The 24140-nt window shown below is 38.6% G+C and overlaps 1 protein-coding gene across 1 annotated transcript in view; it reads right to left on the reverse strand.

The window, feature by feature from the left end:
- Positions 1-800: 800 nt before the first annotated feature.
- Positions 801-24140, reverse strand: part of LCOR (ligand dependent nuclear receptor corepressor) — a 61796-nt gene continuing 38456 nt past the window's right edge. Inside the window, exons 4-7 of the mRNA XM_064463977.1 lie at positions 21088-21220; positions 16176-16463; positions 13198-13291; positions 801-10394 (exon numbers count right to left, since the gene is read on the reverse strand). Coding sequence (XP_064320047.1) covers positions 9425-10394; positions 13198-13291; positions 16176-16463; positions 21088-21220 — 1485 coding nt within the window. The 3' untranslated portion in view covers positions 801-9424. The remainder of the gene's footprint in view (positions 10395-13197; positions 13292-16175; positions 16464-21087; positions 21221-24140) is intronic.

Here is a 24140-nt window from a genome sequence, read left to right on the forward strand (position 1 = left end):
AAGAAAGCAAAGGCAGGTTGCAAGCAAGGACCAGCTGAAGCGTGGCCTCACTGCTGAGTTGCCTTATGCCCCTGTGCAGGAGGACAGCAGGACAGCCACCGGAGCTTTCCACGTGTTAATCGGGAGCTGGGGACCTGCCCCCTCTGCAGAGGGAGAGCTGGTGGCCGCAGAGAGAGTAAAAACACCACCAGTGTCTACTGGTGCAAGCGAGCAGCAAAGCAGCCTCCCTCAGGCTGTCCCCGTCTCCTCTGGTACGGCACCCAGCTGCTCAAAAGGCATGCTGCCCCGCTGCCCGGCCCAACGCATGCACCGCAGCCAAAACTGAACCACACGCGGCAGCGGCCAGGGCTCCCAGCTAGGCTTTTATCATCACCGTCCCTACTGTGACTCATTACTAAGTGCTCAATGAACGAGCCTACATCACTCCCCCCGCTCCGAGAGACTGTTCGTGCTTCACCGGATAAATTATTTACCATTAAAGAAATTAAGGCGGCCAGTAGGGAAGAGGAAATTAGAGTACGGGAGTTCATGAGACCGGGCTGCTACGAGACAGCATTTCAGCTTTCGCATGTATTCCCTACCCAGCTGCTAAAGCAGCTTTATCACCAATCCTATTTAGGACAAGAAACAAACGGAGTGCATAGACTCCAACGCTCAATCCTTTGGCTGGAATTTGTTTTACCTTCCATTTTCACCTCCTCCCCTGCTTCTCTCGATTTGTGATAGTTTGCATCTCATAACCTTGGGTGACTAGCGTGGGCATTTAGAAGGCACACTAGAAACAACAGAATTGGAACCCCTTAAAGTTTTTCACAACAAAATTTATTAGAAGAATAGTGGTTTTGAAAAGTCTAGCATCCAGTGAAAACTACCATACACAACGTTACAGCTGGGAATGTGTTTCCAAAATGACATGGTCAAATAATACAATGGAGCCATTAAATCTTACACATGCACAACAAGAGAATTAGCGCTTTGACATACAATGCAAAAAATAAATGGACCACATGAAATAAAAATTTAAAAGTACTTATCACATACATTAAGACACAGCTTATTTAGTCCAGTCAAAAAATCAGAACTGCATTAAAAAAATTAATGTAGTGCAATCAAACCAAAAACCTTAATTTGTGATCATAAGTGCTCTACTACATAAAACATTGATCATAGCAAGGAACAAAAAATTCAAATCACACAGTACAAAAAAAATCTGTAAATAAATATAAACTACAGTACAAGAGAAATATTAAATTATACAATTCCGTCAAACTGTAAACAGTATATTGAAATGAGGTCCATAAGAGTAAAGGGGGGGTTCCTGTTTTTTTTTTTTTTTTCTTTTTTTCTTTTTCCCATGACACTTGAACTTCTAGAGGTCAGAGAGAAATGCCATTTTCCATACTCTTCAAAGACTATGGGTTACATAAATAGAAAGAGAAGACTTTTTAGATGTAAAGCGTCAAATAATAAAGCAGAGGTGTTGCTGACTCGTGACTGCCAACAGATCACTGCGAGAGCAGAACGGCAGATTTCGCTTTCGAGTTCTGCCTCCTCGCGAGCGCGGCACGGAGGCCCGCCACTGCAGATGTTCAGCGCCAACCCGTCTGGAATTAGCGCTCGGCATTAGAGAGGAGACACCCGCTGAGGGTCTGGTCCTACTGATTAGGTGGAAGCGATCACATACGCTGTTACCGACTCGGACCTCTGCTGATTATCTGACAGGTTTACACGCTTGTCATACAAACACCAACTTTGGCAGAACAATTACTAATAAACTCAAAGCACTCCCGGCCCATTGGTTTCCATCACAGTGGCCAGTGCACAGAATTCTCTAAGGACATTGCATAACTAGAGTGTAGAGGTCAGACAGCCAAGGACCCGTGCTTGAGGTTAGAAGTAGTTATGGTGAGAGAGAAGCAAGAGCCACGTTAAGAAGTTGCCTCTGCCGTTCACAGAAGCAGCTGGGAATGTATTTCATTTTTAGCTGCGCTGGCTAGTAGTGGCATTTTAAAATATATAAGTTTAAGATAACATATATACTATATATGTATATAATATAATACATATTATATAATATACATAGGAATTTCTTACAATACATACCAGGAACCCCCACACGATCTGCTCAGTAGTAATAACTGAATATACAGAATGCCACTATAAGTGTCTGAGGCACTGTGTGCTGGAGAGTAAATATGCAGCTTTAAAATCCGTTTGGCTGAGTTATACCTGGATACCTGAACTGAGTTTTAAGTTGACATTCATCAAGGATGTGCTATCAGCACGTCAAAAGAAAAGCAAAACAAAATACAAGTCACTGCTAGGTTTAAGAGGAGAGTACAAGTACCTGAATTGAGTGAGGATAGTGTGTAAACTGTCCCTGAGGGTTTTTAAACAGTGTGTGTACAAGTTGGATTCCTAAGAACATTAGTTCAAACTTACACTGCGGACTGATAAAATACCAATGTCTGACAATTTAACAAGTGGAGGTTAGAAAGAGTTATGAGCAAACACTCAAAACATATTTTATACATTTTAAAGCAGCAGTAAGCTGCTGTAAGCATACATCCCATCAGTACAAGCAACACGTGGGACTCAGATAAAGGTTTCTATTTGCAAAAAGCCCATCATATATCGATAAGAATATTCACCTGCTAAATTAGAATGCACCTAGTTACAGACTAGCAATTCAAGATTAATTTTTTTTAATCAAATACTTTGCTATACTTTGCTATTACATACTAAAATTCCTTAAGCTCACTAATGCTGGTATTCTAATCTATTTTTCTTTAAATGTTCCCCCTTCATTTAAGAAATATACCATTCCACAACTTAAACATTAAGATCCATTTTCAGTCCTCAGATGTAAAAAGCATGTCAATGAGTTTATATTAAAAATTTACATGGTAAAAAGGCTTGAATTTCAGCCAGAGATTCTAAATACTACTCATTCCCTGAAGGCGTAAGGGAGAAAGAATCCCTACCCATTTTTCTTGTGATATAGTTTTCAAACTGAACGTTAAACAATGGTCCAAAATGATTTTTCAGTTTGGGAAACTTCCCTTTCCCTACCCATCATCCCAGATTCTAAATGTCAAGCCCTGAAATGGCCTACTGAAATGATTAGTTAAAAATATCAGGCATGTATATATACATCCCCTGCCTGAACTTCGGAATATTTTGTTGTACTAGTCTTTAAAAGACAGATTAGTATCCCAAGAGAACTTGTGATCTGACCTGAAAAGCCGGTAATGATCCTAGATTGTACGTTTAGAATATCTCAAAACCTGAAGACCAGATTTAATTAAGACTCTGGCGTTGTAACAGAAAAAGTGCTGCAGTTATTTATCCCTTTTCTGGTACTTTAGAATAGGTCAGACAAGTGCTTTTTATCGTGACGGTAAAGTTTACATGTTTTCACGCAGGCATACAAAATATTATCTGCAAAAATAATTGAGAAATGTAGCACCAAGTAGTTTATAAACTGTATTAGTAGCTGTAGCAGTGTCGTCATTACTTCTGAGTAGGAAAAAACACTAAGTTAGACTCTACTAGCTGATGACTACAGAAATTGTTTTCTGACATTAACTTTCCCTGCTCCAGTCAGAATGAAGTCTGTGTCCTAAACCCTGCCCCATCAGGTAGAGTTACCATCTTGAGTCTTTCTAAATTACACTTACCAATGCTGTAGAGACAAGCACAGGGCGGCAAAGTTTCCTTTTAAGAAGGTGAATAAAATGCCCTGGACAGGCCGAAAAAATCCTTCCTCCTAGTACGTCGCCCAGGAAAACGGATTTTGCAAGGGGGCTAAGAGATTTTCATGACATTTAGATAAAGCTCTCTTAATACAAAGGTTTTCATTACAATACCTGAATAGAGGCATAATTCAATAGGACACAAAGTCCAAAGCTGCTGCTCTAATACTGGTAGAGAGACTTGGCCCAGTCAAAGCAAGAACAGGAGAGAGGGAGAGAGATGGACACTGGAATGCTGTTAACTACTTACAGTTTTTTTCTGGTATGTGTGGAGTGCATCTACAGATCATTTTGAGTCCGCAATATCTCTCTGCTTAGTGATCACCACAGTACATCATGTTTATACACTGGATAATTAGAAATTAATAACTGTAGTGGTTATTCTATTTGCTACATCTGACAGAACTGCATATAACTAGCAGTGCAGTTTTTCAGGTTTCTGAAGGTTCTAATTAATGGGGGATTTTTAAATGTAATTTGAGGTCAAGTGGAAACCTTTATAACACCCAAACTAGTCTCAAATTTATTTTTTTTTAGGTTCAGGTTTTTAAAGCAGTATTAGTCAACGTTATCTACTGGTGCCAAGAAGAAGCAACATTGACCTAGACTGAAATTACATTTAGTTTTAAACATTTGCAGCGAAAACCTCAAGTTCCTGATCCTCATGAAAACGAGGGAAACAACCAGTCCCATTCTACCTCTTAACATTTGGCAGAGAATTTAAGACCTTTAAAATATTGTGACAAAGCTTTCAGTACAGGTTAATAAATTTGCCTTCGTAAGAATTTGGACTGCAACAAGCGCATGCATTCTTACACTGAAGGGTTAAAATTTTGTCTTCACTGAAGAAAGAGCTCCTTACATTACAGATGTAGCCACACTGTTTTTGAGAAACAAGGGAACGGCAGCGTTCCCTTCACTCCTTGCGCACTGTGTTCTCCTAAGATTCAAGGACATCTTAAGAGCATTATTTCAAAGTAAACTGGAAGAAACACACGATAATTCCAGTTTTGCCTGTATAACAATCATTGCAGGTGATATAAAAAGCAATTCAATCAGAACTAAGAAGTTGTTCCAATCTATACAAAGCTTACTCAACCCTAAAGCCCCTGAATCGCTTTGCCAGTTCCCGTGACTTTCCAGGGGAAGGTTCTCATGAAAGAAATATTTAGACTCAAATGTCAGCCTGCCACAAGACAAAGCACAGACTATTCGTTGTCTGCTCTCAACAGGTCTAAACGCATGTGCAGTTGCCTCGCATGTTTCGGAATATCCTTTAGCACTGGAAAGGTCCACAGAAAAGGTGGTATAGAGAGTTGCCTGAAAACACAGAACCTGAACGTGTTCCATTACTAGAGGCACTATCCTACCTGTACACCTACATTTGTTAAAAATCATTTGTTCTCCAATTGCCATGAAAATTCAGAGTTCGACTTCAGATCTAGCAATAGGGCTGGTAAAGCAAGCATCAAATTATGAGTTCTGCAACAAGAAGAAAGTAAAGGCATACCTGTATTGCTTATGCAGCAACTTCTCCTGTGTAACAGGGAAAAATGAGAAATTCTAAAGGAAACTGTCTTGAGCCTTTAAAGACAAAAAAACTCAGGGAATGACTGGAAAATAAAATATCTTTTGACAGAAATAAAAACAAGTCCAGAAACGTGTCCCTACAATATCTAACTGGAAACGTTCAACTCTATAGCTGTACTCAAGCATTACGGCCACAATAATGCCTACAACACTGTGGAATGAGGATCCAGCTGGCTGAAAGTGAGGTAATAGTTTGTAATAGGTCAGAGTTCTAAAAAACCACTTTTACACCTTACAAGTCCAAATTAAAAAAAAAAAAAAAAAAAAAGAAAAGAAAAGAAGGACACATTTCATACATGTTGGGCTTTCTCACCAGAACTGTACGATAATTAACTCCACACCAGGACCCCTACCACACTAAGCCTTACTCATCTTCAATTATATGCTGCAGCAAAGATTTACCAAGCGACACCTAAACTTCAGTACAATATGAAACTTGATTCTTAAAACCTTATACACACAAAATATAAAATTACTTTTCTAGGATGGGGTAGGGGAGAGGGATTCTCCTTCATGATACTTGGACTGAAAAACTAGTTTTCAGAGACTGCCACAAATATTATTCACAGTTTCTTGCTGTCAGGCTTTTTCAGCTACATCAACGTAGTACACAACAATACTGTTAAGTCCAATAACTACATTGGATGGACATTCTCAGCAATAAGAGAAAACTAGTGACAAAAAATACCCGAAAGGCCTCCTCCTAATGACATCTCGATTTTTACAGGGTTGCAGTTTGTCTAAGTTACACGTTAATGTGATCTCAAAAGAGCAGCAGAAGAAAGATTTTTAACCTTCTCTCCTGTCCAAGTGATCCAAGTAACATAAGCATCCACTTACCAGAAATAACATGAGAAACGAGGCTTTTGTTACAAAGACAGCAGTGAATCACACCTTCCCACACCAAAACATGGTCAACCAGGGATTTTGGCCATGCAAACTGCTGGTCAGCAGAAAATTAAGCATGCTAATGGACAAACATTAATTCCAATCATATATTTAAAATGATCCCAAACACTACTAGTTAGCTACACTGAAAGCGCCTGTAAAAAATATGTAGTGAAAAATGAAACAAATCAGTGATCACTGCAGCACTTAGAGTGATACTAGTCTTACGTGATGAATCACCTCAGAGAAAATACATTAGATGGGACTTTGAAACAAAAAGTTAACATTAAAAGGTGCACCTGAATATTACAGACTAAATTTACAAAACCTACGATAAGGTAAAATATATATCTTTTGAATATTCAGCAGCTTTTTTTTAAATTTGTTTTTATTTTTTGAGAGGCTCATGAAATTTTAAAAAGGGACCACTAACTAATCTCAACCATGCTTCACAAAACAATAATGGCTATTTTATATTGCAGTTACCAACGTAATGCAATTAGTGCTTAAAAAATAATCTACACTTTTTTCTTTTTTTTCCTTTTTAAACAGAGACCTTTGGAGGAAATATGGTTGTTCAAAAGCTTCTCGAAAAAGAAAGATTACCTGAATATTAAGTTATCACAGATCAAGTGTTGTGTTTAAAAGCTTTGCAGACATGAGTATTACAATCTTCAGGTCTCAGGACATTTAAGCTGAGAAAGTTACACGTTTGGTTTGTTGTTTGGTTGGGTTTTTTTTTTTTTTAAATCCACTTTCTAACCAAAGCAAATAAAGAGTACTCAACTTCTCACTATCTATTTACAATTCTTAGCCTACAGTCTGAAATGACAAGACAAATTCTTTTTTAAAACTGCAGCATTAAAGGGTAGGCACACCATTCTTCTGCTGCACGATTGTCACCCACTTAAACATACACATACAAAATATTTAGGTTAGTAAAATGAGCACTCCACATACACTACAGTGACAAGTTTTATAAAACTCAACTCATGTTGCTTAAATAAAGACAACTGCAAAAGGTTAAACCTCTCTGAACAGTAAAACTGTGTTGTTACTTTTTTTTAAACTTGCAGCAAACTTTCTACCATAACCTCCAACAGCAGATGAAGCCACACGTTTAACTGCGCCTTTATTGCAATCACCAGCTAAACTGGAACGTATTGCAGAGTTTATATACTGGTACTGAGCTTAAACTGCTTTCAATGCCAAGATGACAACTAGAGAGCTACCAGGAAGTAGGATTTTGAGTATTAAAATATACTAAGTAAACAAAAACAAAAGTATACTTGGGGCCAAACGCCCAATCCGTTTCAAGAATGAGCAGTGCATATTTAAAACAACAGCAATGGTGTGCCTAACCTTTGAAAATATGAAGTTGCTGGGGAGGGGGAGAGGCTAATAGTATCGACTGTTCCAGAAATCATTCAGCTCCCCATGGGCTATCTAGGCCACCCTCCCATGAACTTTGAGAAACCACTTGCAATCACTGACATCACTTAATGCTCTCACACAAAAACTCCAATGCTTCTTTTGGTTGTGCAAATGAAAAAAAAAAAAAAAAAAAAAGAGTCATTCTATCTACCTTTTGCACAGACTAAGACCAAATTGTTTCTACCTGAAGAACCAGCAATTCTGATTTGGTCATATTGTGGTAAGTCCAGTAAGCTCCACCTAGTCACTGACCACTCCTGCAGAAAGTATCAAAGATAAAAGTTCTGTACAAAACTTATCCTGGATCTCCATATAATGATAACAATATCATCATATTGAAAAAAACTGGATTTGTGGTTTACGGAGTGCTTTTACGGTGTTTAAATGCTTATTCTAGCATGTGCTAAACCACTATCAAAACAGATTAAATAAAAACAACAACAAAAAAGCAGGACTTGGATTAATTCCTGCTACTGGCAACTGTAATATTTAAAAAGGAAACACCCATTCATTGAGTGTTCGACCCTGACAGTATTACAGATAGATATGATGCAGAGCCTGAATCAGGCTACCAGTGTTTTACTTCTTCCCTGAACGTTAACAAGCTCCTTCACTAATGTCGATATTTGGGCAGACTACTGAGGTTGTGACGTTTGAGATCACTGTTTTGTTGTGGGTTTTTCTTTTTTTTTTTTTCTTTTCTTTTTCTTTTTTGCAATATCACAGTAGTTTGTTACACAAATCCCCCTTCCCCAGATTAGAGTCATTTAAACTAGTTGTTGGAACCACATAGTTTAGTAAACTCAGAATCAAGCCTGTAAAAAGCATAAAGGTCACAAAGAACCATAGTTCTGTTACAATGAGGCATACCCTAATACATCATTTAGTGTACCCTGACTGCTCCTGACTGTGAGAAGCTTGTCTTCCATGAGATAAGGCTACATCCTCAAGCAGGTGAGTCTAAATATCACCCTTCAAAAACATGAAACAAAATTACAGCAAAGGTAGTGTTACAAATAATTAACTGACATATTCTGAAGGTAGTGTATGTAAATTTTCCCTCCCCTCCCCTCCGGGTGAGCACTAAGCAGACAGTGAAACGTAAGTATGTTCAATTTAGAAAGAAAATAGCAGAGAGCCTAATGAGACCCAATTGATTATCCTTCTAATAAACAAATCTCTGAGTTCAAGAGAGGTACCATCCCTAAATAACTTGATTTAGCTTAGCTCTTTCAATCAACTGGATCAAAGAAAAGGAGGAGAAAAAAGATTTCTGAAACATTTTGAAGAATGACAGTCTGATTCTCATTCAAAAAAAGCCTGGTTTTAAGAGAGTATCAGTTTAACAAAGTGGACTTATTTCTATAAAGGCAGACATGAAAAATCCAACACCAGAAGTTCAGGCAGGCTCTACAGGCAAGACGTCCACTTCCACAGACCTGCATTCTTTGTGAGGTAACTCAACTCTCTATTACAGAGAAACATGCAAAAGGCAAAAGGAAAAAAAAAAAAGAAAAAAGAAAAAGAAAAAAGGGGGTAGCGGGCAGGTGAAGGAGGGAAACTGCGCCATACCAGGCTAGAAAAATTTACAATGTGACATTCAGAGCACACCTTTCACCTGTGTCCACACAAGTCTATGCTAAACTGCAAAGGAAAGAGCATTGCAGTAAATAGGAGAATCAGGTGTGCTCAGTGGTGGTTGAACTATGCAGTAGTGCTCACCCAGTTTGCAAAGTAATTGGCACTCTACAACATCCCTACTCATCTTTCAATTCATTCGCACTTTGTGCTGCTTCTCCCTGGGGATCTAATTCAATCTTTACTGAAACATCCTGCCCCTCCGACCTCATTAATTTCATTTTTTTCTTTGGAGGGTTTTTCAAAGTGCCCAGCCTCTCTTTAACTTTGTACTCCAGTGTACTGTGGGGGATCCCATAAATACTCTGAGCTTTGGAAACACTCATTTTCCCGCTCATAACCACCGAGATTGCTTCCTCCAGTATCTCGCTGTTGTACTGTCTGTATCTCCCTCTTTTCTTCCTAGGTTGCTTGGAGCCAGGATCTCCCTCTTGATCTGAGGTGGGATATGGCTGTCCAGAGGTAGACTGCTCAGCATCTGAGCCCCAGGAATCTGGTCCAGCATCCAGCAAACTTCTCCTGTTTTGTTTTGGAAGGATAGCCCTTAACTTTTTGCTAAGCGCGCTCTCCGTTTGTGAACCCATTACCAAAGAGCTATAGCTGTACTGGTCACCAGTGCGGGACTCCCATGAAAGGTCCATGCCTCGAACTTGTGGTATCTTTAAATCCACAGGAGACGAATGGCTCACGTCCTTTTTCCCATCCTGTTTAGTTTGAAGTGCCATTTTTTGAAAGGCAGAGTTTTCTGTAAGAAAAGGAAGGTCACTGATGTTGCTGAGTGCACCATTTCCCCTGAATTTCATGCGGCTGAAATTGAATTCGTAGTGTGGTTTTGCCCAAGAAGCCTCCCTGGATAATATTAAGTGCTGTCCATGATTCTGTAGTCCAGATGGCCCATGGCTGGCAGCCGTAGAAAACTGGTTTCTGCTCAGCAGTTCTTCACTAATCTGGAGTGATCGAGCCAGCGGTACTTTAAGAGATGTGGAGTGACCATAACCTTCCCTGGTTCCATCCTGCAAGCTTCTTGGAGGTACCCCATCACCACTCTGTAGTCCCTCCGGATGGTGCTGGCTGGGTCTCCCAGGTCGCCTAATTGGATGGAAGGAAACTGATGTGAGCAGGACTTGCACAGGTAGGGAGGGATGGGTGAGGGGGCCACTCCTTTATTAGAAGGCCTTGCTTGGGTAACATCACTTTTTGTGTTATTTATTTTTCTCTACAAATTTTTTTACTTTTTTTTTTTATTTATTTAATTTTTTAAGTCTCAGCATCAGTTTTAAAACTTGTTCGCAAAAAAAGAGAAGCTTTTTGGGCAAAGAAAAATGAAACCTGTTGGCTGGTCTCTGGTTGGGTTCACAAATTCTCGGAGTAGAAAAGACTTCGCGCAAGCGTCTGAAAATAGCACCTTAATTACAAAGTAGTAATCAATCGCCATAGATCTACACACAACTGTGTTACTGGTGTGACGTTACCACTAAACAAGTACAGTAATAAAAGAGTAAGCCAAAGTGCAACAAATTCAACATGCAAATGTGACTGCCACCTGCAGTATCTACACATAGGTGGAAACCTTGGATGATGTTTGCTTACATCATATTGAAGAATTGCTGCTCAGGTTAAAAAAAAGAGTGCTTAGCAGGCCTTAAAGGTATTTGCTTGACTTTCATTAAGCACCACATATGAAAGCACTGCATTGCACTAGACTTACCTAATTGCTCTCTTAACAACTAATTGCATATATATATGCCCCCAATTCTCATTTGATACATAGCATGGCTAGGGAAAAAAAAAAAAAAATCTAAGTTCCAACTGTCATCCAGATCTAGGGTTAATAGCAGAAAAAGCGGTATGTATTTTTACCATTTCCCTTTGGGCACAGGTGTTCTTTCTACGACACAAAGTACTACTACTGCAGATAAAGATGTGTATTTTAATATTTTGCTTGCTTAGCCCCCTGTAGTATAAGTCACACTACTTCCAAAATCCACCCCCAATCTCTTCCATGTTCAACATACAGATTAATGAAGAGACTAGTAAGCGATTCCATTTTAATGCTCTGGGACACTACACCGGGGTACAGCCCTCTAGCTAAGTCAGCATTATTTAAGGATAGGATTCGTACTGCTGAAAAGCTACGTTATTAGTTTTAACATCACAGTGAGATAAAAAAAGTCTTTAGAGAAAAGACATCCACTGAAAGGACCTGGCATGTAATATACACAGTGCTTAATACGCATACTGCTAGCTTCTCTCCAGGATGCAATAGGTCATAGTTGAAGTGGGTAACAAGAGTCAACAAGGATTCAGAACAAATTCCAGAGACATGAATGAAAAGTTTGCTATTCCAGAGAACTCGCTCAAGCAATGTGCATTCTCTGCCCCTCCTACAGCATGTACCAGCATCAGAATGTGCACCAGAGATCCTACCCTAAATAAAGGTCATACTGGCAACTAACTAGGTCAGAGGGTCACTCCTGATTTCATTGACACTAAGCAGACTGCAGTCACTCTCATTTACCACACACCTGTGCAAGTAACCACAGGTGCCAGATTGCCGCATCCTCTCCGGACCCACAGAACTGATCAGGACCGTGCCAGATGCTGGCCCTGTCATCGCTGTGTGTTGGACTTTGGCCCTCACTTGACACACAAACAAGGGAACAAATGATACACAGCCTTGGTAGTTTCTGCTGCCTTCCTAGGAAAATAAAGCTGGAAATAACCAGTTCAGAATTGAAAGAGAAGAGCTGATGGAGAAGGTTAAGCTAAGGAATTGTGGAAACGTATTAAGACTAACTTTTAAACGAGGATTGAAGTATTTTATTAATAGAAATATTAAATGGAAAAAGTGATCTTGAACAGAGAAATATGAGACAGTAATATTTTTCCAAAGAGAAATGCAAAAGTTAAATCAGTTGTTAGCAGTACATGGGATTGGTGGTGGTGGTCGGTTGTTAGTTTAAAATGTCAAGTTTTTCAAAGGCTATTGTAAAGCTAAATCCAGCAATTAAATAGCAGCTGAAACCATATATTGTTTCTGTACTTCACTAAAAAAATAAAATTACTGTTCATAGTAGCTTCAAGATAAAATTCTCCATTGACACCCCAAATACCTCTTACTCTCCGTCAGCCTCTGCAGTACAATTAACTCAATCCTAGCTAAGAGTAAAGGGTTTCTGAATTTACGCAAACAGTGACCACTAGAAATATGAAATCTAAAGGAAGTTTTTGTGATATAACATTCTTTCACACCTCGTACTAATTAAGGCAAGAGTAGGACACCACATATTTTATAATTTTAAAAAAAGAAAAAATAAAAACAAACAAAAAACTTGTTCAATGCTACAGTACAATCGTAAAACCAAAAAGGCATATTTAAAGTTTTCTGAACTACCAGATTGCCCCCCCAGCCTTTTCTTTTTTCAAGTTGTGGTTTATGATAGGAAATATTAACAAAGAACATGCAGTGATTTACATCACTAATTCAGCTTGGATATCATCACTCAAATCATTGCTATCCATAAAATGAACCTTCCTGTTAGCTAACTTTCCCTTAAGTGAAATGAAATCTAAGCTATATTTAACTGAACTTGCATCTTCACAGACATCACTTATCACTAAACCCAAGAAGCAGGTAATGGGAAGATCTTTGGCTAAGTACTAAATTGGCCAAAATCACAGATACTGGAATTCTTAACTGCAAGTTAAACCTGTCTCAGTTTGCAACAACTCTTATTTGGCAGGTGGGGTGAAGGTATTTGCCAAAGGTACAAGTTGAAGAACACTACTCCAAAGGGTTAACATCAAAAGTAAATTAAAATTAACAGGAGGCAAGCACATGTTTTTTGTAAAAAACAGTTTTAGAAGGTCATAGTAAGTTGCTTTCTCTTACCCATTTCCCGGAGTACTGGAGCACCCTGGAGAATGACTTAGAGAGGTGCTGCCGGCACAAGGACTCTTCTTAGTGGATAAATCAAGCACACCGTCTGTAGAGACAAAAGAACGACTTCAGTGTTTGAAGAAGCAGGATCAGCTACATTGTCCCTTAACAAAAAAATTCTTTTGGGCTAAAGTCATATTTAGCACATGGCATTTTGTATGTTATTTTATTTTTAAACAAACTAAGGCTTGGATTTGTTTGTAATTTGGCTTACAAGTGACTTCAGCATAGTCCTCAGAAGTCACAATAAAATTTGGCAAAATTAAAAGTGCATTTGTTATAAGAGCCAGAGAATAAAAGATGACATACAAATGACAGTTCAGGATACAACACAGCCCACTGCATAGCTAACCCTCAGCAGTCCCAAAATGAGACAATCTTAAAATTCCTGAGATATTCCCCCCCTTAAGAGGTGGCTTTAAGCCAGTATTTGACTTTTTTTTTTTTTTAATCCACATCTCTAGGAAAATTCATGACAAATTTTTCATACAGGAAACTCACTTTCAAATGAACACACACAAATGTGAGACTCTTCCTCACCTGGCAGCTAGCTTCATCCTTTTTCCCATGTCTCCAGTGGGTTCCTACTGGCAAAGCTGCTGCCTTTCCCCTCTCTGTTTTGACATTTTAACCCCCTCTCTTCTTCCATATATCAAATTGTTTTTCCTGCTAGACTGCTTCTTCCATTCTCACTAATGGCACTTCCTCATGCTCATCCATGCTCCTCCCTTACATAAACTCTGCATTTCTAGGCAACATAAAAGGGAGTGCTTTTTGCTAGAAAAGCCTTGCTCCCAACCACACTGAAACAACTTGAAATTCTGGTCATTTTAATAAGGGCAACATTGTCATAGAAGCAGCACAGACACCTGAAATTCCTGGAAACTTTGAAACAAGGAATATACGAGGCAAAGACAAAATGAAACCTGTTGGCAAGGTAAACTAGTGACATTTTGGAGCTCTTCACTCATTCCATCTACTCAAGTAAATACCATCCAACACAAGAACAATGTAAGATGGCTCTCAGATTGCTTAAAGATCTCATTTGACATATGGAGAAAAAAACATGATAAACAGTGAACTAGAATTAACTTACTGAAAGCTGTTCCACCCACTGCATTTGGGAACACACCGTAACCTAAACTTAAGCAAGCAGAGAATTCCATCTTCATTTTGAACACCACTTAGGCAGCCACAAGATACAGAGGCTGGATCAAGCAGCACCTCCTTTTCAAGGGGCTACACTGAAAAGCACAGGCTGCTGCCAAAGGCACTTGTGTCCACGCTTCCTCCATCAGAAGGGTCATTACGACCTAGAAGTCTCCAAGGGCAAGCAGGGCCAGCCTCATACCCCACGGAGAAGTTTATAACTAGCTGGGTTCCCCTCAACCCACTAGAAGAGAACTATAACAAAAAGCACCACTAGCAGCCTTTCATGACAGCCTCTTAAAGCTCTCATTAACAAGTTTGGCAAAACTTCTTCCAATTACATCAAGTGTAAATGATATTAAAAAAAATTGCATCAGCAAACAGATTACTGTATGATTTAATATGCACATGCTCTAATTCCATAACAAGTGTTATGAACATTATAAATTATCTTACAGCTTTGTTGTCACATGGTAGCTAAAGAACAGTTCATGTACATGCTTTCTTCTTCACCATACAATCCTCTAATTAAAAAAGAAAAACAAACAAAAAAAAAAACCCCAAAACCCAGAAGCAAAACTGATTCTTTCCCTCTCAGCAAAAAGCTTCAATATGAGGACAGCTCAACATTTATAAACATACATGCAAAAGACACTCCTGAAATACATTTATAATAAAATTAGCTAGAATCAAACGCCTCTCAGCTAAATGTACAGGTCCTCACTTCAGGAAAGACACCATACAACCTTTCACTGCAGTTTTGTAACTGAAGCATGGCAATGACTTTCAGTAAGCGCCGTAAGTACAAAAAGTGTCCAGGTGCCCAAGCTGCATATTGTTGGACACATAAAATCAACCTTTTTTACAAAAGGCTTCATAAACGTAAATTCAAAGAATAAAGGGATACCTACAAGTCTGTACTAGCTAGCAAAAGGCTTTTTTTTTTTTTAAGGCACCTTTTCCACTTGAGGATGAACAGACTACTTTGTATTTGATAAATTATTTCAGACGCTAACATATTTCTAAAGAAGGGTAAAGGGGCTAATTTTAATCCTATCAGTAGGATACACTTATGATAACCTCTATTCAAGAGTTTCAGAAAAACCCATTCAAATACTATAATTACTCACAGAATTTGCTTGTTAAAAACATTTTTGATGGAAAGCAATGTTTTCTAATTAAAACAAGCTCTGCAACACTGTTACAAGTTATTCAATCTGTGCTCTGTAGAACAAGTCTATTTTTAAGGTAGAAAAGAGACATTTCTTCCAAATGCATAAACCTGGAAGTTTTGTACAGTTCATGGGCATCATTTTCACAGCCTTCACAAAGTAATCTCTCACAGACTTTTAAAAGGTACTGTTTTCACACTATGACCGGAAAGAAAATAAATGAGTCCCTCGCTCAGACTGTATATTGATCTTCAGAAAGGAGACAACATTATGGTTTTCATGACCACATGAACTTGTCTTATCAGCAAGCATCAGTCTATTTTGGCAGACTGTTTCTTGCAGCTCCCAGCAGGAACAGCACACTTGAGTTTGGAGCATATCCAGCCCCTTTGCCCTTCTTCAGAAAAATCACTGACGTCTATGGGCTGACATTCTTTCAAGAAGACCCTTCTCTCCCAGCCACATCTAGGCTCGTCATCATTTCACTGTAAACATCCACCGCTTTTCCACTTTGCATTTTATGTAAAAGCAAAAACATCTCTGGTTTTTTGCAACAAGAATGCCATGAACGGATTGCTGTAGGATGCAAGACACTGAGAAGAGTCCTACCTTGTTCACTAGGTTCTGACTGAGACTTTCTGACAGTAAGGTCCAGAGGTGAGTCTTGGTCAGCCATGAGAAGTTTGCTGAGCACAGGGTTCTGAGCAGTTGCAGCCGTGGGAGAGGAGGCGACCAGAGATGCTTTCAGCAGGCTTTGGTTCTTTGTGCTATTGGGCTGGCTGGAGTCCTGAGTAGAGCTATTTTTTGAGGTATATTCAGCAGCAAACTGTCGGATCATTCGCTGCATGATCTCACGGGCCACTAGGGGAATATTGGGGTCAGAGACCCTAGGACTGTCTGTAAATATTAGAGATTTTTTTTAAGGAAGCACTTTAAGTAAAACAGTTTATTATATTAAGTCATTGTTAATTAAAAAAAAATCTAGGGAAAAAATGAAAGCCAAAAGATAAAATAGTTTCTGTAGAAAATGTACGTTAGTCTTAGAATACCTCAACAAGAACCATTGCTGATTCTGGTATAACCTTCCCAAAATAACCGTTTCCTATGAGAAATATGCAATCTCATCTTTTGCTTTCAAATATAAATATATTTGACCAGACCTTTAAGAGGTGTGGAAGTGGAAAGGAGAGCTAGACTCATGAAGAAAAGTACCAAGTACTGAAGCTCATTCAAAAAAAAATTGAGCAGGTTATTCAGCGGAAGAATTGAGTAACTTACCTGCAGCTACAGAAGGGGAGAAGGGGGAACAGAGTTGCAGCAGTCCCCTACAAATTTACTGGGAAATAAAGCCCTATAGTTCTGATTCTTCAAAATATTTCACATGAAGATCAAACGTTCAAGTGTCTTCCACCCCATTTATCTATTCCTTTTGACATGTCTATCATTATAATCAATGCAGCATCAGGGATTACCCAAAGAACTTTCACATGCACAAAAATCCAAGATGTGTCACATGAAAAGTAATTCTATTTCTAGAAGAGCTGGTAAATCTATTAGCAAGAACTGTGAAACGGAACAGGTAGACATTCCAATTTGTTTATATGAAACAGTGTATAAATACAAAGGTATTTGGGGATGTGGGCAACACAAAAATACATTGGCAAAAATTACTATTTTAGACCAATAGTAGTTCAGGATGTGAAAGCAAATCTGTAACTCCTAAATCACAGAAGCAAAGTCATGCCATTTCACCTCAAACACTGCTTATGTTCTCTGGCCAAATCAGTGTTGGGGTTGGGTTTTTTTGTTTGTTTTGTCTTGTTTTTAAAAAAACAAAAAAAAAAAAAAAAAAACAAAAACTACAAAAAACAGCAAACCACACACACCATACAAACAAAGCAAGTAACACACCACAACCACACATCTCCTCCACAAATGGCTCAAAAGGTTTGATTTTCTATTTCTGAAGAAACATTCAGAGAAAATTGTGCAGTAGATGACCAAACAAATCTTTAAAAGCATCTCTCAAATGGAACAATAGAAAAGTGTTTACTACATCTTTAAAAAAAATTGCCCAGGTTGAAAGGTAATCTATTGAGATTGAACTATTAGAAGCATTAGCAGAATCTTCTGTGGGACATTTCAGCATTAGATTTGCCTTTTACCACCATTTTTTTTTCCAAAAATGCATCAATCCAACAAACCAGCTTTAGAGTATCTGTAAAGAATGATTGACACAAAGGTTTGAGCATGTAGTTGCCCCCAAACTAGAAAGCAGCAGTAAGCAGCTACTGTGTTTCTTGATGAAAAACCATACTGAGCTTTAAATACTTAATCAAGCCCAAATTCCTTCCTGTTAAGTACAGCTTCTATATATAAGACTTAATACAGTCAACACTTGTATTCTTTTAGGAGTGCAGTAGCTGTAAAATTCTGGGCTGATTATGTAAATACTTAATCTTTTTCTTGTAAAATCTACAGGATGTCTTATTGTTGCTAAGGACAAGACACTAGAATTTTAAGAAATCACCAAGAGATGAGCCAAACTTAAATTTAGGTATATTTATACTGTCACTGTCTTCCCAAATGGTCTACAAGGACACAAGCCTGGAGAAGGATGGAGGCTTTTTCCTGCTATGGTGACATTTCTTCCATTTCTAAGCTCTCCACTATAACCCACTGAAGGATGTGTGAAAGGCTCTAGGAAAGCCCAGAGGCACACAAACCAATGGTGTGATCACACTGATGCCAACTATCTGGCATGTGCTTGTAGTGTATACAAGCGGGGCTGGCAGGAATGCAGAGTGCTATGGCGCCTATGTTTGCTGAAGAAGAGTCGTGCCTTTACTGTGCACCCATGTTCATACGTACAACTCAGTAATGCTTAGAGCTAAACATATTTCCAAATTCAGGGAGAAAATATTACATACGCCTACCGCCATGCCTCTTTATAATCTGCAACTTCAAAGAATGTGCAGAGTGACTACTGAGAGCTTTCTAGTGCTGCTCAAGATAAACTCTCTAATTCAGGACACAAAAACCTCAATTTTCAACCAGGAGGGTAGTTACCTAGCACATTAAAGGCTTCTTGCTTAATACAAAGCCTAAATGCTAAGGATTAAAGCTGTTCAAAAGCAAGTGCAAAATATTTGATGGTGCCTCTGCAGCATCACTTGAAATCAGCCACATGTTTATTTTGACTCTAAGTGTCTAGGCTTTTTGAAATTGTTTTTCAAAAAATAAATCAACTAAACTAAAATTAACTAAAACAGAGATTCTCAGAGAAGATACAGCAAACATTTATCAGCTATAAATAGTCTAAAGCAGTACCTCTGAGCTTTAGAACTTTAATAGCTTTTGTGTATTTTATCTATACTGAAATCTCAGAAGGGCAGTATTAAAAAAAAAAAAGGTATGATTTCATTAAACCATCCAATGAAGGTCTGATCCTCCCACAAGGTAGAGTTAACAGACAAGTAGGTACTACCGCTCTGTTTCACTGGCAAGTATGAATATTTGGAAGAATCATTACTGAGTCAGAGTGCCATGGGCTCAAAGCAGAGAGAAAGTATGTAAGATTAATGGATAGTAAACCTGTTCAGAAAGTTTGCCGATCCTGCTAATTACCTATGTATCTTAAGTGCACCAGTGCATGCCCTTGACGTGCAACAGGCATCTATTCACAGAACATCTCTATTTTCTCTGATCTGCCTGGGCTACAAAATACCAGTCTCAAATGTTACTGGCAGTGAGGATGGAAAGAAAAAAAGAACTAATCGCTGGCATGAAACCAGGAGAGCCAAGCATCTCTGAGCAATGTAGGAGCGTCAGAGTTCTGCCATTCTTTGTGTCCTCTCTGGTATGACAGTGCCTGAGGATCTTGTGGCAGTGGCATGAGTTAGAATAACCTTTCAAGCAATCTAAATACAGCCAAGCTTAACAACAATGCATTAAGGATTCAGAACCGTCTTCCTGCCAGGCTTCTTCCCCTCCCTTATTACTCTTGCACCAAGCACAGCTCTGCCAGAGGAAGGAAAACAAGAGTGTACTAAAAAAATTCTCAAAGATTCTTAGACACCTGAAGTGGTTTCATTATCTTCATTCTGCATACCTGACTGTGGACAGAGTGTTAAACCCCTCATTACCACACTGCAATATCTGCCAATAGTTTTCCAACAATTAGGGAAGTATGCATTTCTAACAAGACATGCACACAAGTCATACATAAAAATTTAAGCCCAGGGTTAAAGGGATGAAGTCTTTAAACAATTTGTAAGTGATAGAACTGCATTTTTTTCCCCTCTCACGAGAAAAGTAATATGGGAAAAAGTATATTTCCTCTAGATTTCTGTTTTCTTAAATCTCTTCTGGATTTAAAGAGAGATGGGATAAATCTAAAAGTAAAAGGAAACCTTAACTTTAAAAGAAAAGGGAAAAAAAAACCCAAAACAAAACAAAACAAAACCAAAACCCCAAACACCGAAAAAGAAGACTTGGAATACAAGCATTATCTGAACTATCAGCAGTAATGCAATAACTATCCTTCCTACCATCCTACATGCTTCTATACTTTATGCAATACATCATAATGTATAGTTTGTATTCATTCAAGTCATAAAAGAAAGGCTAAGATACTGTTATCTACTTAAAACACCTTTAAATATTTTGGTCACTAGGAGGACTGGCTACAGCAATTTCTAATTTGTTAAACTGAAGCCTCTCATTGTCCCCCAACAGACAGGTTGGAATTACTGATTTGGCAGATTTTCTCACACATGGGTTAGACTGATAAGTACGACGTACTTTCATTCAGGATGCATTTGGAAGCAACCTCTGGATTCCTGTTTCTCAGACTGGTAGAAAACAGTGAAATTAGTTTCGTGTCTTCCTAAGAGCCCATAACTGACATAACTCTCTAGAAGAGATTTACAGGATTTCCTAGCATTGAGCTACTGTTATTGTTCTCAGCATATTCTACAGTACTGATTTCCCAATTCATTTGCTGATCACGTTTTGAATTCCCCATACATCCCCCTTAGCACTACTGCAACAATATTTTATACTGTAGATTGCGGGGGGTGGGTAATCACTACAGACCACAGTGAGGAGACTGCTGACCTTTAAGAAAAACTGCATTAGTACAGATCCCATTAAAATTAAAAAACACACAAAACCCAAAAACACCACCACTTGCCCCTCCTTCCACGCAGCCCACTCACCTAAACATTGGTTTCAGGGGAGCAGTTCTGCTGGGTAGGAATGGAGCCATTCCTCCAAAAGGGTGAAATACCAGTGTTCTCATAGATTTGGTTTGAGAAATATGTTGTACTCTCTTCCTCTGTCCCAAGCCCACACTGTTGTATTGCTACATTATTTGAGAGTCGATTTTTACACTTGATAAATATATGACAACTGAAAAACGTTGATCATACAATGACAACTTGAACGTCAGATCTTTGATACCTACATTGCATGCATAAAGACCAGCGAGAGATACCATTTCCCCCCCATTAGAACCAACCTTTTCTGTAAAAGACTGCATTGAGGAACTCTTCCGCTTGCCTTTCAAAACGAATGATTTTTGCTTGCTCTTGTCTAAGCAGAGCTTCTTGTCCAGCTTCCGAGGCTGGCTCATCCAGACTGACTAAGTGTTCCTGTAAAGATATTTAACATTTGTAAGATTTTCCTGACTCCAAAATTAATAAAGTTCCTTAGGCATTAAATATTTTACTAAATTCAAAACTTTGTTAGGTACTCAGCACAGAGTTGAATCTATTGAAATCACAACTTGATTTTTGACTGCTCCAGAACATTGTACTTTGTCCTATTTTCTTGTTGTAAATGCAGCAGAAGCCTGTAAGATTTGATAACATTATGGGAAATAAGAGCCCATTATAAAGAAGATGACATAGATATTTTACAACATTTGGCTGCAAATCTCATATCCAGCACTTGTTCTTTGGATATTACTTTCAGTTCCAAGAAATAACTGCGGATGGCAAAACACAGAGAGTTCTCCTTACTCTACACAGCATTCACGCAAACTGAGCAACAAATGACCAAGCATTAGCACAAAACAGGTCCTTTTGTGAGAAGGCTCAGTAGTAGCTACTTTTAAGTGAAACAAACTGAAGGTAGCTGCTTACAGCACCCACAGTGAATTAAAATTCATTCTCTCTCTTACAACTGGAAACAACTGAGTTCTCAAGAATATTTCAAAACAAGTGTTTGAACTAGGACAATTAAATTGTCTGAGATGCCAGAATAAATTACTAATTTTACATACAACTCAAGAAATCAGAAGACAGTGGTTACAAACCAGTTTGATTCCCCCAAGACACACACCCCTTTTCTCGTTTCTTTCAGTTTAATGCCTTGCTCCTGCTTAGAACAATCTCTTCCCTGGCCCTCTCCCTCCACTTGCATTTAAAGTTACCTGTATTTACCTACTGCAGGAATGCATACACAACCACTCTTTGGGTTTAGGGAGTGTTTTGTTTTGTTAACCTTTACAACGTATCAGTTACCATAATATCTAGGCTACATCTCGGTTTTTGGCCTCTACTCTACAAGTTGATTTCAGGTTCATTTCCCCGAGGTACTAGAAGGGAAGAACTGGCGATTCATTTATAATTCACAATAAATGAAAAGAAGAAGTCATTCTTAAGTTTGTGCCGTCTCACCTTCAAGAGGTTTAATGAAGAAAGGTTACATAACCAGCCCATAGTAAATTAACAAACACTGCAGTCACGTGAACTACGTGCAAAGGGTAACAATACGAAATGCTGTGGACTCTGGCCTGAACAACATGGGGTCTCACCTCAGATTTGAAACTCAACAGCTTTCAAAAGTTCTCTATCAAAAGTAAAGGAGACACTATCTCAGACAGGGTACACAGATAAAGCAGTGTTTATGCTAAATCAGAAGATGAGGAGCATGCAGTGACAGAGGTGACAGGTGAGTAAAACAACATGTTTGGGGTGAAGGTAAGAGTCTGCAGAAGTTAAGACCTCACAAAGTGACTGATGCTTTTTTGCCATACCGGAGAGATTCCAGGCTTGCTCTCAAACCTGACGGCTCTCAAAGGAAAGATTAGAGCTTTTGAGATAGTCTTAAAGGATATGAATTTGAACTGATGGATTAAATATAATAAAAGCGTTCACCTCTGTGCCAGGTGTTCCTGTACTAGTAGTAGTGCTCCCACAGTTCACTGGCATTTTATGGACAGACTGAAAATGCAGTTGTACTTTTCTGATACTTCACATATTTTAAGTATCTGTACAGGAATTCACAATAAAAATGTTTGTGGAGAGTAAGTCCAGCATTTTTATAAGAGTTACTCTTCAGGTGAGATTTCATAGAACATACTTGCATCTTCTTTTTGAAGCTGTGTTTCTGCAGCTGATAAAGTTTAATGCAGGATCTGTCCCAGTTATTGACAGCCATTCCAAGTCAAGCTCCATTACCTTTTAGGCATTATCAGGATAATTATAAACTCAGTTTATCAGTTTGTGTAAAAAAGATATTTGTGCAAATTAACTAACAACAGGAGTAATCTAGGCATACAGAAATGTTGGAACAATCACTGGAATATCTAAGCATTTACAGACAAACTGCTTTAAGTTTTACTTTAAAAGGAATCTCTGCAAACTGATGCACAGAGATTTCGCTAGATAAGATCCATTTGAGTTAATTAGCATCCTCTAGCTAAAGTTCCACAAGCCATCGCAAAAACCCTTCCTTTAATTCAAAGGACAAACAGAGAATTCAGAATTGAAGGAAACATTACCCCTTCAACCTGATCTGATACTCCGCCCTTTGACAGCCTATAGCTCTGGAAGAAGCCCAAAATAAAAATAACCCTTGGCCAACACAATGCATTTCAAATCATCCTAGTACTTTTTGCAACTAAGACAATTTGCAGTACCTACTAGCCTAGCAACTAGGTGGAAACAGAGTTCAGTGGCAGTATGCCGCACCATAAACAAGCGTACTTCATACATTACCTTTATATGAGTAATGTAAAGAGTACAATTTCATCCACCTCGGCTAACTAAAGCTGTACATTTTCGACATAGAGAAGGAATGAAGGGATCAGCCTGAAAAAAAAATTTTAAGTGGCTTACACTGGTGAATGGCTGAATAAAGGATCATTTGATCTGCATTCAGGAGAAGAGGGGAATAGCAAGCCACGACAGTGCTTAGTTCTTACCCCTCAAACTAAGGAGCATGCAACTCTTTACATGTCTTAGCTTGGACATTGATAAAAACCATACATCAAAATATAAAGAAATACAGTTATATAAAGGAGTTGGATTTAACCTTGTGCATAGAAAAAAAAAATATCTTCAGCTACTTTCTGGCATCTGCAGTACAGCACTGACTACGTGAAACAAAATATACTGGAGAGATTTCTGTTTATTGCTTTTTTAAATTATTTTCTTATCAACTGTGTCACAATTATTCCAGCAGTCTTTGCAGCTAGTTCACCCCTAGAAGGAAACGTCAACTTTCCACACTAAGTATTTGACTGCAATTGCTATTCAAACTCAACTTCCAAAAGTGGTGTTTTTT

Source organism: Phalacrocorax carbo, chromosome 12 (genome assembly GCF_963921805.1).
Source record: "Phalacrocorax carbo chromosome 12, bPhaCar2.1, whole genome shotgun sequence".
Taxonomy (NCBI): Eukaryota; Metazoa; Chordata; class Aves; order Suliformes; family Phalacrocoracidae; genus Phalacrocorax; species Phalacrocorax carbo.